Here is a 17,098-nt window from a genome sequence, read left to right on the forward strand (position 1 = left end):
GGGTTTCACTTTGATCATCAGAGCTTTGTAGACTGAGCCCCCAACCCAGTTCTAAAGGCACTATGTGCCAAAGAAGATCATTTCTAGTTTGCATGTATGCATTTACAACAGAGCCACCAGGTGTTCAAATTCAGGGCCTGGCTCATAGGTCAGGGAGACAGCAGAATGTGTCTCCTAGATATCCTTTTGAGTCCATGCCTATAAGCTGTTGATCCACCACTCTAAGTCCATTCTAAACCATTCTGATTAAAACACGAGTGTGTTTACATCCTTGCTGATGACTAGGTACTGGCCCTGGAGAGCATGGGCAGGAAGCAGAGAGCTTCAGACCAGGCTGAACACAGCTTTAAAAAGCATGTGAGAACTAATCCATTCTCTGGAGCCCAAGGGAGGAGCTATAGGGAACACCTCTTTTCAGCAGTGTATGCCTACAAAGGGAGCTATGGGTCAAATGTTAAGGTGAGGAGAGACAGCCATAAGGAAGACCATTTGTAAAGGTAGGGATAAGACACTTCTGGTGGGCTGCTGTAGTAAAAACAGCTTAAGAAACTCTTGGACCCAGGTGAGATAGCTGAGTCATGGAAGAGGTAGTAACGGGTGGACTGGCCATCGGCAGAGGCTGCTTAGGCTGGCTTGGATTGGGGTTGGACCTGGAAGCAGTGAGGGTATGAAAGGGATCTGCCCTGGAGCTGGCAGAGGCTGAGGGTTTTGACCCATCCCCCCCCCCAACACTTCCAGCTTTCTACCTCTAATTCCACTTGCAGCCAGCAGCCTATACACTGCTGATCCTTTAGCTCCACTGTCCACTGATCTAAGAACAGCTTAGATCTACACTTTCATTGTGAGCCTGGCTCCTGAAAATGCTCAAATCAGTCCACTGTCAGACACAGGTTGCAGCTTTCACTATGCCAATGACATTTCTCTTTTTCAGACACCACATTCTCACAGTTATACTTTTGGGGTGCTTCCTGTCTTCTCCCCAGTTGCCAGGGATGTCTTTGGCTTTTGAGTCAGCCCATCAAGTGGGATGAATTGCCAATTAAGTTCAGGCACCGTGGAGCACTAGTAGAGGTCTTAGGGAGAAAAATTAAACACCTATAGCACCAATGAACTGTCCTTGTTTATCACTAACTATAAACCAGGGCATACACTCCAACCGTTAATAAGCTATGACCTCTCTTCTGATACTTTTGTGGCAAGATCTTCTGGTAAGAAGCCGGCCTTTCATCCTGGGGAGCAGGCAGGAACCCAGGGTCTCAGACATTGAAGCAAGGACTGACTTTTCTAGATAAATCTTCAAATGGACTGTGCTAATGTTGTGTCTCAAAGCTACCAAGTTTGTGCAATAAGTGGAAGGGAAGGGTTGCCATTCCTGAACAATAATGCTGAATGACATTCAAGTTCATTTTCTAGACCACTGAGAAAAATCTTTATTTACAATAAATTTCAATAAAATTTGCATAAATATATTCCCAATGTACAGTTTTCACCTCTGATTCCTTCATCTCATTCAAAAGTTACTCTGTCCTGTTCTCATGCTTCCTCTCTGGTGCCAGAGTGGAGCTGGTGGTAGAAGGTGGGGGGTGTCACCAGGTAACTTAGCGTGGTTGGGGTGAACCTTTTCCAGAGGGGCTGGTTCCTTAGCTTCACCCTGGCCCTCCAGCTCCCTCTCCATAGTGGCCACAAGGATCTTGAGCCATGTGTGCTCAGGGAGGGGGTTCTCTGAGGCACTGGCCAGCTCTTGAAGCTCACGGGCCTTCTGCACATATAGGGCCTGCAGTTTCTGGCTGTGGCGACGGAGCAACCTGTGCTGTTGCTCCAGAGCACGCTGCCGGCGTAGCAGGCGGTGCCCATCCCTGCGGGCACTAAAAAGCCGGCCCTCTACCTTCTCTTGTGTACGGCGTAGGCTGCTCATCTCAGATCTTAGCTTCTGCATGGCATTCTCCACGTGAGAGATGTGTTCCTGCTGCAGGACTGCCTCATTCTGAACACATTCTTGGGTAGGAGGGCTGATGTCAAAGTCCTGAGGGGCCAAGGCAGGGTCTGAGTGATGCAGAATGAACCTCAACAGATTTGGAAGGGTGATGGGGAGGTCTCCAGGGTATTTCACAGTTAGGTCCTTTCTGGAGAGGAAGGGAAAGTCAAAAGTGAAGGTCTCAATAAGCACAATGCAGAGACAAATGGGAAAGATGCTGAATTCTTAATGAAAAGAAGTGGTGCCCAGGCAAGCAGTTCTCTGTGGAGTGAGGTACCCCAGACTTGCACTGCAATTGTAATTTGACTTAAAGTGATTGTCTGTTCCTGAGGACAGAACTTAATTGTCTATACTTAGCCCAAAACCAGTGAATCACAGAGGTAGAAGAATGTGGCTACTCTGTCTGAGCTACATGGGTAGTGATCAAAGTTCCTGGACAGGGCTGCCCTCAGTTACCAGGGCTTTTAAAAGTGCTCAGTAAAACTGGAAAAAAAACAAACAAACAAACAAACAAAAAGCCAGTAACAGCACACAATTATTGCACAATATCTACAGCATAAAGTGTTCTTGACTAAGGGAGACTGTACCCTAAGCTGGGAACACTGGGCTTACACCTGGACAGATGCTACTGGTAAATGAACCAACCAAGGGACTAAGATGAATTATAGCCACTCAGTCCCGATAGCACAGACATGAGGATGGTGACATTCGAAGGAGTCTCTACGTCTTTGTTCCATGCTCTAATTCAGAAAGGTCCTTTTTTAGAACTTGTCATCTAATTGTCCACATAGCCACCAAAGTTTCTCTCACAGGTATGTTGACCTGTGCATATACAATCTAGCCAACATAACTCAAAATACCTCTCTCTACAGTTCTGCCTGAGGTTAGTCATCAGACAGGAATCAATACCCTCAGAGAATGAAGGAATGGAAGTGACAGGACCCCAAAGGCAGCATCCCACAATGCTTTACTCAGACAAGGGATGTGGGCTCTGTAAAATATGCCTCACAGGACTGTTGTAAGAGTTAAATAAGTTAAGTGGATGTTCAATATTAGCTTTTTCAAGATTGCATTTTTAACCAGGTATGGTGTCATACATTTGCAATCCCTCAGGCAGGAAGATAAAAAGTTTGAAGCAAGCCTAGGCTACATAGTGAGACTCTCAAAAATGAAAACAAACAAACAAAACCAAAACATGGTTCTTTAATGTACCATTAAGGGGCTGGAGAGATAGCTCAATGGTTAAGAGTGCTGGATGCTTTTTAGAGGAGCTAGTTTGAATTCCCGCACCAACATGATAGCTCATAATTGTCTGTAATTCCAGCCTCAGGGGGAATCTGAGGGCACTGCACACACATGCCGCATAGACATACATATAGGCAAAACACCCATTTACAGGGCTGGAGAGCAGAGGTTAAGAGCACTGACTGCTCTTCCAGAGGACCTAGGTTCAATTCCTAGCACCTATATAACAGCTCACAACTGTCTGTAATTTCAGTTCCAGGGGACCTGGCACCCTCACAGACATATATGCAGGCAAAACACCAATGAACATAAAAATCTTTAAAAAAAAAAAAAAAAAAGAAAGAAAAAAAAGAAAACTGTGAGCCTCAATGTGTCTCCTAGAGGCATTTACAGAGGCTGGGGAAATGCTATGGTTCCCTAATTGTCATGCTTTCATACCATTTAGTTAGTCAGTCAGTCAGTCAGTCAGTCAGTTTTTGGTTTTGGAGACTAGTTGCATTCTGTAGCCTTGGCTGGCCTGGAACTCACTACGTAGACCAGATTGGTCATATACTCAGCAATCTGCCTGCTTCTGCCTCTTGAGTATTTTTTAGAGAAAAATTCACTTTTGTAAAAAATTACATTTATTTTATGTTTGTATACAGCTGCAATGGTGATCCTGTGGGGATTAAGGAACAACTTTTAAGAGTTGGTTCTCTTCTTCCACCATTGGATTTTCAGAACTCTTACCGGCTGAGCCATTTTGTCAGCTGTTTGTTTTAGACAGAGTTTCATTCAATATGTAGTCCAGGCTGACCCTGAACTTGTGATCCTCATCTCTGTCCCCTGAGCTAGGATCATAAGAGTGTGACATGTGACATACTTGGCTACTTTTTTCTTCTTTTTTTGGTTTTGATTCAGGGTTTCTCTGTGTAGCCCTGGCTGTCTTAGAAATTATTTTGTAGACAAGGCTGGCCTCAAACTCAGAGATCTGCCTGCTTGTGCCTCCCAGTGCTGGGGTAAAGACATGTGCCATCCATTGCCTGGCATATACTTTTTTTTTTTTTTTAAGGTCACATGTTGCTGTTTTTGTTTCTTTCATACACAGAATATTTATAAACTGCTTCTAAAAAGTAGTCCTTTTAATCTGGGAATTGTGGCTCCCATCATTAATCTCAGCACTTGGAGTTACATACTAAGTTTCAGACCAGCATGAGAAATATGTTTCAGACCAGCATGAGAAATATGTGAGAATCTGGTCTAAAAGAACAGAAAACAAAAAGTTGTCCTCTTGAAAGCATGGTGGTAAGAGGTCCCACTGCTAGTTAGAGCTCCTCAGAAGCAATGAAGTTCTTCCTGTACAATACTGAAGTATCCTTCTGGTGCATGCACCAGAATCTTGGTCCAAATATCGGCAGTTTGCAATGTCCTCCATAGCAGCTTAGACTGCTTGCTGTCTTGGGGACTGGCTAAGACAGCCCTGTGTAAGAAAGTTAAGTTCCACATCCCAGCCTCTACTTTCAAAGAAGAGAGGTAAGACCACAGCAGAAGGAAGCTAGGCAGGTTGCACTATGGGTGGAGGGCAGGCATCTGACTGCAATAGGCACAGTTAATGTAGTTTGCAGGGATGTAAAAATCATACAAGCACTATCTTCCAATACGTGTAACCTTCACACCTCAGAAGCAACCTTAGCATTTAACACTTTAGCATTATCAACACCTCAGAATTCTCCTTCTGCACATCTCCACCTTGTATAGCATTTACATTTTCCTTAGTGCATGTATGGCTTTATACTTCACTAAAAATATCAGAAACAGTCTTATTACATGTCATCTAACAGTGTTTTTTCATTTCCCCTTCTGTGAGCCTTTGTACTTGATAGTTGATAGTCACAAGCCACTTTTAGCTCTTAGAGCTGTCTAGTGGCCCTCACAGTCCTTACTCAGATGATTGCTTCCTGCTGGGCCAGTGGATCTCTCTATCACCTGCCCTCTTTTATTTACTTATTTTTATACAGGTAATAGCCACATTACACTTTCCTCTTCCACCTTCTGGGTATACCAAATGCTCTCTGGACCAGCTACTGATGCACTACCTCCACTTGTGCCCACCATCGTATTTTAGGAAATGAGAAAAATCCCATTCCAAACAATAAAGGCTTTGATTCACCAGACTCTCTGTTTTTTTTTTTTTTTTTTTTTTTGGACACAGGGTCTCCCTTTATAACTCCTGATGACCTTCAACTCAAACAGCCCAGAGTCTTTCAAGCTGGAATTAAACATCCATACCTGGCCTGCACTCATTCTTTTAATATACAAGGCAGGGAGTGCTGGCTAAACATGTCCCTCTTGTGCACCTGTCCTCCAGGTGTCTTTCCTTCCATTTACACATGCTCATTAGTCCACCTGCTGAGAGCCTTTGCCTGCAAAGGCATTTACTGTGTGCTGTAACTTTAATACTTTTTTTTAAAGTATATTTGGAATTCAAAAATTACATATCACTATGTTACATGCCCAACTTATGTCCCACACAGATGAAATTGCTGGTGTTAGTGTCCATGATTTCTTGATTATATGGCAATTTAACACATCTTAGAAAGAAAATGGCAGAACCAGCAGTGGAACAGACTGAGTCACACTGTTTTTGGTGTGTGATCTGACAAGCCCCTGCTGCCACAGTAAGTATTCCAGCACACATTCTTTGAGATAAAGGGCAAAAACAGAGGCAACGATATGACAAAGTCCAAGGAAGTCCCTCCCAGAGAGGCTTGATGAGCATGACAGTGGTATAATGACTTTTAACAGTGACTATGACATGGGCCAGGACCCTCCCTAAGGGATCCTGCAAACACATTTCCCACAGGGGATGTGAATGAATTGCCATGTGGACCTGTTCTACAATCAAAGGGAAGTTGTGCGTGAGAAAGGGTCAGCATCCTTTTTTTTTTTTTTTTTTTTTTTTTTTTTTGGAAACATTTGGGCCTATGCTCATTGCCAAGCCTGGCTCTCTTTGCTAATGTCCCACTCCTGTTTACTGTAGCTCTCAGCACAGTTGGTAACAGACAACTTCCGAGTACACTGTACACATGCAGAGAGAGCTCCCTAAGAATAGAGTAGTGGGTAAGGGTAGTGGGTAGGGGACTGCTATATCCCCTTGGGTGATAGGGACCAGTGGGTATCATCGGGATTCATCCCACACAAACAGGAGCACTTTCTGTCAATTGTAGCATCACAGATGTATGAAAGCTAACGAGTTCTCATGGCCACATGAATGCTTCTGTAAGAAAGACTTAGGGAAGAGCAAGCATCAAAGGAAAACAGTCCATGCCAGGCATGGTAGTACATGCTTTTAATCCCAGCACTTGGGAGGCTGAGCTATATAGTGAGATCTTGTCTCCAAAAAACAAAAACAAACAAACAAGCGAAAAATCACTACACATGACACTCCAACACAAGTGCTCTTCTATTCTATATCCCTAATGGCATGATTTTAACAACAGTTTAGAACACAATGAAAGATTTACAGTGGAAGCCCATTTCATCATCTTCAGGCTCCAACAAGAAAATCCCACCTGCCCCATACTGAGAAAAAATCTGGCTTACCTATTGCAAGGAAAAAACAAAACAGTAGGAAGACGGTCAACCATGAATTCCCAAGGAAGATCATTCTGAGACACATCAATCCTGGCAAAGGGAAATGATTGGTAAGTGATTGGCCAAACCTGAAGAACTTGGAGTATTTCTATACCCCAGGCTGAACCAAACCCCTTACTACAGGTGTAAGTCAGGCACCTACATTTTCAAAACATGTGCCACTGTCTACCCTGGATAATACAGGAGCCCAAAACTAAACATAAATCTCCCAAGCTACCTCAGTGAAGGAGTACATCATCTGCCAACAGGACCTGGCAAGCATTTTAATTGGTATATTAGTTCTAGAAAAATAAAGTTGTTGAGCACAGCAAGTCTCTAAAGATTACACTTGACAGTCTACAAATCTGAAGGCCATACACTTTCTTAACGGAATGACAATTTCTTCTTTTTAAATCCGTATGTCCCCTATCATGGAGCCTCACTGCTGCAGCTAGTCAGGTTCTCACTATTTAGCCCAGGATGCCAGTAAACTCTCAGCAGCCATCTTGCCTCATCATCCCTAGTGCTGGGATTATTGGCATGTGCCACCACAGCAGACTAATTTATGAGTATAAAAAAATGACATCTACTAAATCACCCACCCTGTGGTCAGTTACTGTGGAATTATCTATAGCTGAGTGGCCCTCCAGCAACAGGCACTAGGCACTAGCTGGGCAGGGGCTGAGGATCCATGTGTACTGATTCATACATAGGGCTGATGGCATCCTTTAAGTGGAGGATATTCATGACAGCGCATACACCTATTAATTTGGTGGGGGTTTTCAAAAAGAATAAATGGTGAGATGATCAGGCAGTATAAACTAGTATCATGTATTTGCTCAAACTAGCATATGGGCAAGGAATGTAGCTGAGTTGGTGGAGTGCTCACTGAGCAAAATTTATAGCCAAGTCCTTCTTAAACCAGGCACAGTGGTGCACACCTACAGTCCCAGCATTCAGAAGACAAAAGCAAGAGGGTCACAAAGTCATCCTTGGCTGCAGCTTGTTGGAGGCCAGCCTGCCAAACAGGATACTCTGTCTCAAATATACACACAGAAAACTCCAAAATTGGCACAACCAAATGCAAATGCACCCCCCCACACACACACATCTTTTAACAAAATGCCATGTCTACTTCTGCCTGTAAAAACCTATCTAAAACACTAGAGCACCTTTTAGACAAGCGGTACTGGTCACCATATTTTATAATTGAATGCTTCTTCTCTCCTAATGTGCACGTCAACAATGAAGAGTCACTTGTGGGATGAAAATACTGTAAAAACCCATGGGAACTGCACTAGGCCCTGGAGACTTTCTTTTTGGGATCCTTTCAGGTATGGCTTATAAACTAACACAGGAGAAGTCATACAGCTCACACTTTATTCTTGGCAACTTAATTAAATGAAAGTACTGATTTAGCAATGGACAAAACTGTCCATTATACCAACACTACTGACACACACACATGGAATTTCTATTTTCTAAGTCTTAAAATGAAATTTACCGAGTCAGAAACATACAATTATTTTTTGTAACTTCTTGTAAATGTCAATTATATTAGCTATGTCTGACTGCAATAACTTTATCAATACAAGATCCTGTCACTTGGAAGCATTTATAAATTTAATAAGTGTAAATGACACTTTATTGGTGTTTCAATTTACATTTCTCGGGTTATAATTTTCTAGTTGTTTATTCTGTCATATGCCTGTATTCTTTGTCTACACGGGAGTTTACCTGTCCTAAAGCCTTTTTTTTTTTTTTTTCCAGATGTCATGGAATTCTCTGTAGATCAGGCTGGCCTCCAACTGAGAGAGATCTGTCTGGCTCTATCTCCCAAGTGCTGGGATTAAAGACGTGCACTGGCGCCACCACCTAGCCGAACTTTTTTATTATTTTAAAAATTTCTTTAAAAAAAAACTCCTTTACTATTTTAAGACAGGTATCTTGTAGTCCAGGCTGGCCTCTAATTTATTATACATTGAAATGGCCTTGAACTTCTGATCCCACCTCCTCTATCCTCTGAATGCTGGAATTTCCAGCATGAGTTACCACCTGGCTCACAAACGTGGTTTATGCAGAGCCGTGGACTGAACCAGGGCTTTGTGTATACTAGACAGTACTCTATCACCTAAGCTATAACCCCAACCCATTTTAAATGTGGCGTGTCTAAAGTATGAACTCCTGACTCTGAATACTGGACCCTAATAATTCTGAGCCAGCTGCCTAATATTTCTGTGCCTCAGATTAGTTAAAAGAAAATGATGGATAGACACAGCAGCTTTACTAGGTGTTCTGAGGTTTAAGCCTCTATGTATGTAACAATCTCTCAGCACAGTCACTTTTCAAATTTGGTTCTGATTATCACTGAGAATGCATAGCAAGCAGCACATAAAATATAAACATGCATGTGTTTATGACTACCTTTAAAACATGTTTTTATTAGGACTAGGATTTATAACTGAGAGGTAGAGCACTTGCTTTGCATGCATGAGGTCCCAGGTTCAATCCTACTACCAACAGAGAGACAGAGAGAGAGAGAGAGAGAGAGAGAGAGAGAGAGAGAGAGAGAGAGAGCATCAAGTAAGTTGGAATATAGTTTATCTTTTGTTATCTTTTCATCAGAAAGACTGTATTTCTATCTTCTGCTATCTTTTCCCCATGATTTTGTCTTTCACATTTAGTGGCAAGGATGGAGAAGCTATATCTTAAAGCTAAACTGCTTACTTCCCAACCTTATAAACTGGATTTAAAGGCTTGGAAATTGCTTATTATACAAGCATAAGAACCTGAGTTGGATCCCCAGAACACACACACAGCCATGTATGGTGGTGTACATTTGTAATTCCAGTGCTAAGAGGCAGACATAGTAGGATCCCATGACCCATTGGCTAGCCAGACTAGCCAACTGGTGAACTCCAGGTTCACTGAGAGACCCTACTTTAAAAAATAAGATATACTACCCCATCAGTTAGCCATGAGGTTCCAGAGACCCTCCAAACAGCACAGGCTATTGTTGTTGATTGTTTTTGGTTGCTGACCAGAATTAGATGGTAAGACCCTATTGCAGACACCACATACCCTGGGTACAGGACAGAGAAATCAAGCTGGAAAGGGAACAGAAGGGCTTCCTTTCTAACCATAAGATGCTACCAGGCAGCTGGGAGAGAAAAGTCATCAATAATGTTACTAAGTGGGTAGACCTTACATGCTATAATGCTGACCTCCATGCAAATTGTGCCCATAGGCACAACAATGGCAGAAGTATTTTCTGATTGGATTTGAGGGAGAGGAGGGAATTCATGCCTGGTACTGTAAAGTTCATCAAAAGACCAAACTTACTATTGTTGCTTTACTGAATGCACATAGTGTCAAACTGCCTCCTAAATATTTATGCTTATACTCATAGACAAATGCTGCTCTCAGCTCTTATCAGAAAAGCTTTTCTGTCTGTAGCCAACAGCTGTGAAGGCAGAAACTCGGGGAGATGGAAAGACAGGGTGGGATGGCCATTGCAATTATGAACTCACAACATTTAGTCATAAATAGGGGAAGGGTTCATGGGTCTATCCCTCCTGAGGATCCATTAGCTACTGATCACTAACGCTGAGGGAGAGTAAATATTGATCTTCAATAGGGTAGCCATTGGTATGTCCTCTATGCTCTGGTGTGTAGCTCCACAGTCATGAGCATGTGAGTGACTGGTTAAACTTGAATACAAAACAAAAAACAATATGCAATCAGGATGGGGAGAAAAGTGAGAAAACTGAACAAAGGTAGACAGTGAGTATAATTAGGATGCACTATATATACATATGAAACTGTCAAGGAGCTGGGTATGACAGTATACATCTTCCATTCCAGCACCCAAGAGGCAAAGTTAGGTGGATCTGAGTTCAAGGTCAATCTGGTTTACATAGTGAGTTCAAGGCCAGCCTAGGCTACATAGTAGACTCTTCTCAAAATAAAACAAAGCATGCATACCCACAAAAACAACTTTCAAGGAATAAATGTAACTAAAATGGTATTTGAAAGCAGGTATGGTAGCTTATAACTGTAAGCTCTTGGTAGACCAAGGCAGAAGGAATGCCAGGAATTAAAGGCCATAGTACATAGTAAGCTCAAGCCATCCTGAACTACAGAGAGAGTCTGTTGAAAAAAAAAAAAAAGGATTCAAAATGTGTTTACACAAAAGATCACATAAAGCATCCATGGAATCACAAAAGTAGACACATGGCTATTGACAAAGTCTTCCTCTGGATTCCACCAATGAAGAGGGAAACAAAAGCAAAACTGAGTCCCCAGGGCTGGGTGGTAATTCAGGGCATCCTCTTCCCAGGACCTTTAAGCAGCCAAGCATGCCTATGAATCTGATCAGCAATAAGCATCTTCATGATCATTGGATTCAAGCCCACCTACCATGGGTTAGGTAGCAAAGAGGACCCATGATGCTGTAGACTGGTGTCCTTACCTAGCCACAGTAAATGTATCTTCTGGCAGGAGTCGAGCTAGCTGGATGAAGATGTGATTGAGAGACGGGCAAAAGCCGCACCACTTTGTGTAATAGAGCAGTAGAACATCCTGTGGGAAGGGGAGATAGTTACTCATATCTGGTCCTGGACCTCATTTCCTGCTCTGCTAAATCCTGAAGGCATTGAGTCACTGACTGTGCAGGAATCATAGTGAGCATTTTTTTTTTCCACCTGTAATTGTAATTACGTGTTTCTTTACGGTCTTAGCAGTTAGAAAAGCACCATGCAATCTGCTCATGTCCCACCACTAGACTAATCTGCATATCAGAAATAGACAGTTTTCCCCTAAATGCCTACAGCTGTAGAATTTAACAGGAATGGATGGCTTGATTTTTGCTCCACTCTTGAACCCCTAAACCTCATATGCTCAAGTGCTCTACCATGAAGTCCCATCTCCAGCCCCGTACCTGTTTCCGAAGGGTTACTTCCCAGAAGGTATCAGTTGTCACTTCAGTGATTAAATGGGGAGACGGAAACTGGGCAGAATCACTTCCAGTAAGATGCCTTTTCAAGGGACTGTAGAGAACACTGAAGTTTTGAATAAAAGACTCTAAAAATGAAGAGAAAATGAGGTCATCTTTGCTCTAGGTACAAGTAGAATAGCCCATCTACTTTAAAACTGAAACAATGTCCCGTGCTTACTTTTTTTTTTTATTGTTGTTATTTTATTGGGGAGGGGGGTTGTTTTGTTTTGAGACAGTGTCTTACTTTGTTGCTCTGGCTGACCTGAACTTGTTCTGTAGACCAGGCTGGCCTTGAACTCAGACATCCACCTGCCTCTGCCTCTTCAAAGATTTGTGCCATCACACCTAGCTTCATGCTTATGTTTTTACCCCTGGCAAAAAGGTGCCCAGGCTGCCATTATGTTTAACTTTGGTAGTATCAACTCTCAGAGGACAGTCCTTTACTAACAAAACACCATGTAGGTGGGATGTTCAAATACAAATGGAGATTCCAGCCTGCTCTTTTCCAAAGAGACTGCCCCCACACACACACAGCATGAGAATGCACACAGCAATGCACACTGTACCTTTTGCAAGAGAGGCTGCTTGGACAGTAAGCTCTTTAAGCCTCACTATAAATGCAGCGACAGTACAAATGTGAAGGTGTTTAGTGCTCATTAATCTGCGGCCAAGTAGCTCTTTGGTTCCCTTTATTAAAGTTCTTCGATTATACATGGTGGAAAAAAGTATATAAATAAACCAAGTAATAAAAGCCCGAATTTAAGCAGCAATCTCACCCTTCCCACCAATGCCACCATCTCAGAATCCTCTGCCTCAGTGAAGCAACAACACTAGTCTCAACTTAGCTTCTTTCTTCCAACTCCCTCTAATGGAGGTCTTAACAGACAATAACTTGCTCTGCAAAAGGAGGAAGTGAAGTGTCATGTGAACACTTTAGACATGTCCTTAGCATAGCTGAAAAACTTAGATGGCTATAGTTTTGGACTGTGAAACCAAGACTTCCCAATCTGAATCTAAATTCTGAATTCTAGGATTTTCAAAACTGCTGGCCCAACAGATGAGATTGTCCCCACTTGATATAGAAGAGAAAAATGAAAGCCAAAGAGGGCTTATTTCAGGAAATCCTAAAATTCAAAGTAATGAGTCTGAACTTCTCTGAGCTGAGTATCACTCACAGAATCCAGAGAACCCAATCACTTTAAAATTTACATGCTCTCCTGAGTGTGGTGGTACACACCTTTAATTCCATGCCTGAAAGGCAGAGGCAGGTGGATCTCGGAGTTTAGGCCAGCATGGTCTATATAGTAAATTCTAGGCTAACCAAGGCTATATAGATAGAACCTATCTCGAAGGAGAAAAGCAAAACAACAGTAACAAAAACATGGTTGGGGGGCTATGCTATGGAAAGACAGCACCATATCGGTGAAGAACAATGGCTGCTCTTCCAGAGGACCTGGGTTCAGTTTTCATCACCTACATGGTAGCTCACAATTGCCTATAATTCCAGTTCCAGAAGATCCAACCCCTCTTCTGGCCTCTCTAGGTATCAGACATACATATAGGCAAAATATCATACACATACAAAAATAAAAATAAAATTTTAAACTACATGCCTGGGGAGCATTTAAGAGCAATTAAGAGCACTGACTGCTCTTCCAGAGGACACAGGTTTGATTCCTAGCGTCTACATGGTGGCTCAGAACCACCTGTAAGCAGTTCCAAGAGATCTGACATTCTGTTGTGGCCTCTGCAGATACCGCACAAGTGTTGGTATATAGACATACATGCAGCAAAACATCCATGTACATAAAATAAAAATAAATATCAAAACAAATTACACAGTAGTTTTAAGAGAACCCACTACACCAACATATCATGAATTGGGAATAACAGGACTCTGTATAGTGACTGATCGATCACAAGTTTGCTTTGAGCATCGAGGAGCTCTTCTAATTATAATGATATGACACAGAAAAACCAACATTGTATGAGTCCTTTCACAAAGGTAGCTAATGTGAATGCTTCACCTGAACTGATGAAAGGACAGCCAGAAGGACTAGTGCTTAGAGGATCTGTGCTTATCCTGCTTTCATATACTCTCAACCTGGAAATCAAGTCCCTTTCACTATCAAATTCTTCTTCTCTTCATTTGGCAAGCACTGGCTCTCCCTGCATTTCCAATGATGCTGAACTAACAAGGCTTTTCAATTCTCACTTTCCTGTGTTGTATGTCAGGGACTTCAGCAAAGCCTGGGAACAGGACAGCATGAGTCCATTTGCTGTTGCTGCTGCCAAGCCCCAGGAGCCAACTCTGTGAAACTTTCCCACGGTAAAGCCTTAGGTCAACCCAAGTGGATTTCACTGGTTTGCAACCTGCTCTCAACACTGGTATGTTACAGTGTAGGGACTGAGGATTTAGGCAGGCTTCCCCAACATGCCATAAACGTTAATAACACAAATGGGGCCCACTGGCTCTGACACTCATACATTCAACCCTGTGAAACAAGAATGAGCAAGAGAGTCTAAGCTCACTCCTTTCTGCTTTGGTCCCTTTCGATTGCTGGTACTATTAATGGCCATGTTCATCAGCCTCTACATGTCCCACTAAAAAGGCTCTCACCATTCTGTCTGGCATGGAAGTCAGGTTCCTGGGATTAGTGCTTGCTTGGTCTTGGAAATGTGACAGAAGTTGCCAGTCTAGGTCCCTTAGTTCCCATGGGTTAGAATTCGGTAGGTAGAAGCTACTCCTCTATTTACCAGACAAACTGGCTTCTTTTCAAAATGACCAAAGATAAAGACAACTTATCTGAAGACTTCAAAGGACCTATGAAGCTGGCATCACCCCATGATCAGCAATAATGAGACCATTAATGCAAGTTATGGCTCTTAAACTAAGCAAAGCTTATCATGCTCAGGGAGACAAACCACCTACAGTACCTAGAGTGAACTTCATGAGGGCTTGTTTGGGGTCCAAGATATAGTGCGATTCTTCTTTCACATCAACAATTGTGGCAAACTCCTTTACAGGAGCAGAGCTTGGCGCACCTAGTCTCTCTGCATATAACCAAAATAAATTGGAATCCAAAAGGTAGATATTCAGGGTCTTGTTGGTTCTGCAGCTCAGGCCTGTGAAGGTTGTGCTAGTGAGGCCCACTTCAGGGAGGTGGTACCCGTTCTCCTCAATGTGAGGAATGGAGCTTGGGGCAGCAGCCTCACAGTTCTTCTCAAGGGAAGAGAATGTGATAGCCGGGGCTGTAAAAACATCCTGTTCAGAGCCAGTGAAGCTTGCCATGCCCCGGGATATGGTCCTGCAACATGCAGAGCAGTAGCTGAAAGGGCTGTAGGAGGTTAAAAAATTGCTGCATTCTGTGCTGCCCGACACCATGTGATAAAAAGTCTGCTCCTTGAGGTAGAAAGAATCCAGAGCAGCTGCCATCTCGAAGAAGCTGCACTGTGGCACGCTCACTGAGCTTGGCTTGGTACCACCCACTGTCTGGTTGACACATAGCTCACAGACATTGTGGGTCCTGGAGAGGGCTGGCCCCTGTGGCAGCACCACTGTGTTGCAGCAGGGGGACGCTGCCATCAGCTGAACATCAGGCAATGGGGCTGGCAGCTCTGGTGCCAGGGATTGGAACACAGGTGCCTCCACCCGCCGAAGGTGCTGAAGGAGGCGCTCCACCACCTGGTCCCCATAACAGTTATTGTACTCCAAGGCCACTTCGGTGATCTGAAAGACAGGGCAGAGCTGGTAAGAGACACGGGTTATGGATATAGAGAAGGTGGCCTCTAAAGCATCCCTAAGTTACAGGCAGAAGCCCAGGCCAAGCCTGCCTCAAAGGAGAAGTGGTCATACCAAAACTCTCCACCTCTAACTGCCCTGGAACTCACTCTGTAGATCAGCCCGGCCTTGAACACACAGAGATCCACCAAGTACTGGAATTGAAGGTGTGTGCCACAAGTCTGTTTTTTACAACACTGCCCCTCTATCAGCAAGCACTGAACCATTGTTCTGAGTTAGAAGGTTATAGAAACGTCTGCCTACCATAGATAAATGAAGTCCAGCTCAGGGATGTGTCCAGACCATTAAAAGAATCAGAACAGACTCGCCTTCCAGGTGAGTGTACTTTCTTCACACTGTTAACATTTCCCTATGCTGTCATTTTTTTCTCCATCTTTAGTAACTCTGAAAACTATACAAACACATGTGTAGATTTAAGTAAATTTACAGCATCTATACTCCCAAATATATTCATACCTTCCAGGAGATCCCCAATCCAGCTTGCTCCCAACTGTCCATGCCCATCTTTCCTTTCTAGAGCACCTCTTCCCCCTCCCTGCACCACTGTGGCTAGAAACCAGCTCATTCACATCTCTGTTCATTCAGTCTCCTCAGGCCATCATCCCCTCTTCCTAACTTCTAAAGTACGAGCCTAAGCATAATGGATACTTCTTGGCCAAGTGATACTTGGTGGTTTCTATTACCTGTAGGATAAAGTTATACTCTGGCCCATTTGCCTTTCCAGGCTTATATCATCCCATTTAGAACAGAACAGAACCCTTTATTGATGCCTGGTCAAGGACCCTGCCTCCTCCTCCGGCTGTTCCTAAGACCCTCAAATTGGGAGGCTGCTCAGGTAACGGCAATCCCACTCTGAATGGTAAATGAACTAGCTTCTGCACTCCTAGTCCCTGACAAAATGTATTTACAGCTGGGCGTTGGTGGTGCATGCCTTTAATCCCAGCACTTGGGAGGCAGAGACAGGCAGATCTCTGTGAGTTCGAAGCCAGCCTGGTCTACAGAGTGAGTGTCAGGACAGGCTCCAAAACAATACAGAGAAACCCTGTCTCTCAAAAAAAAAAAAATGTATTTTCAGACTAGCTCTTGGAATAAAACATCACTTTAGGTGGTTAACTAGTGTCTTAAATTACCCCTCACACATACAAACATCATCCTCCTTTTTGGACAATATTCTTTTTGTTTTGTTTTGTTGTTTTTTTGTTTTGTTTTGTTTTTTGTTTGTTTGTTTTTTGAGACAGGGTTTCTCTGTATTGCTTTGGAGTGGACAAGATTCTTGACAGCAACAGGACAGACCCTGACAACCCAACCCACAAAGAACCCTGGAACCTTCCACTCTTCCTGGACTGGTTTATATTCAAGGATAAAGTAACAGATAACTACTTCCCAGGGCCCTGCACACCCCATAAAACTTTAAGATCCACTGCTGTATTTTATAAAATCTTCCCAAATATGAATATTCATTACAGAA

The 17,098-nt window shown here is 43.1% G+C and overlaps 1 protein-coding gene across 1 annotated transcript in view; it reads right to left on the reverse strand.

Annotated features, from left to right (window-relative positions):
* Positions 1-1,401: 1,401 nt before the first annotated feature.
* Txndc11 (thioredoxin domain containing 11) overlaps positions 1,402-17,098 on the reverse strand; it is a 62,993-nt gene continuing 47,296 nt past the window's right edge. The window contains 6 exon segments of the mRNA XM_051181422.1: positions 1,402-1,585; positions 1,588-2,123; positions 6,803-6,883; positions 11,304-11,413; positions 11,772-11,914; positions 14,766-15,558. Coding sequence (XP_051037379.1) covers positions 1,518-1,585; positions 1,588-2,123; positions 6,803-6,883; positions 11,304-11,413; positions 11,772-11,914; positions 14,766-15,558 — 1,731 coding nt within the window. The 3' untranslated portion in view covers positions 1,402-1,517.

The sequence above is a fragment of the Phodopus roborovskii genome, unplaced genomic scaffold, assembly GCF_943737965.1.
Source record: "Phodopus roborovskii unplaced genomic scaffold, PHOROB, whole genome shotgun sequence".
In the NCBI taxonomy this organism is placed as follows: Eukaryota; Metazoa; Chordata; class Mammalia; order Rodentia; family Cricetidae; genus Phodopus; species Phodopus roborovskii.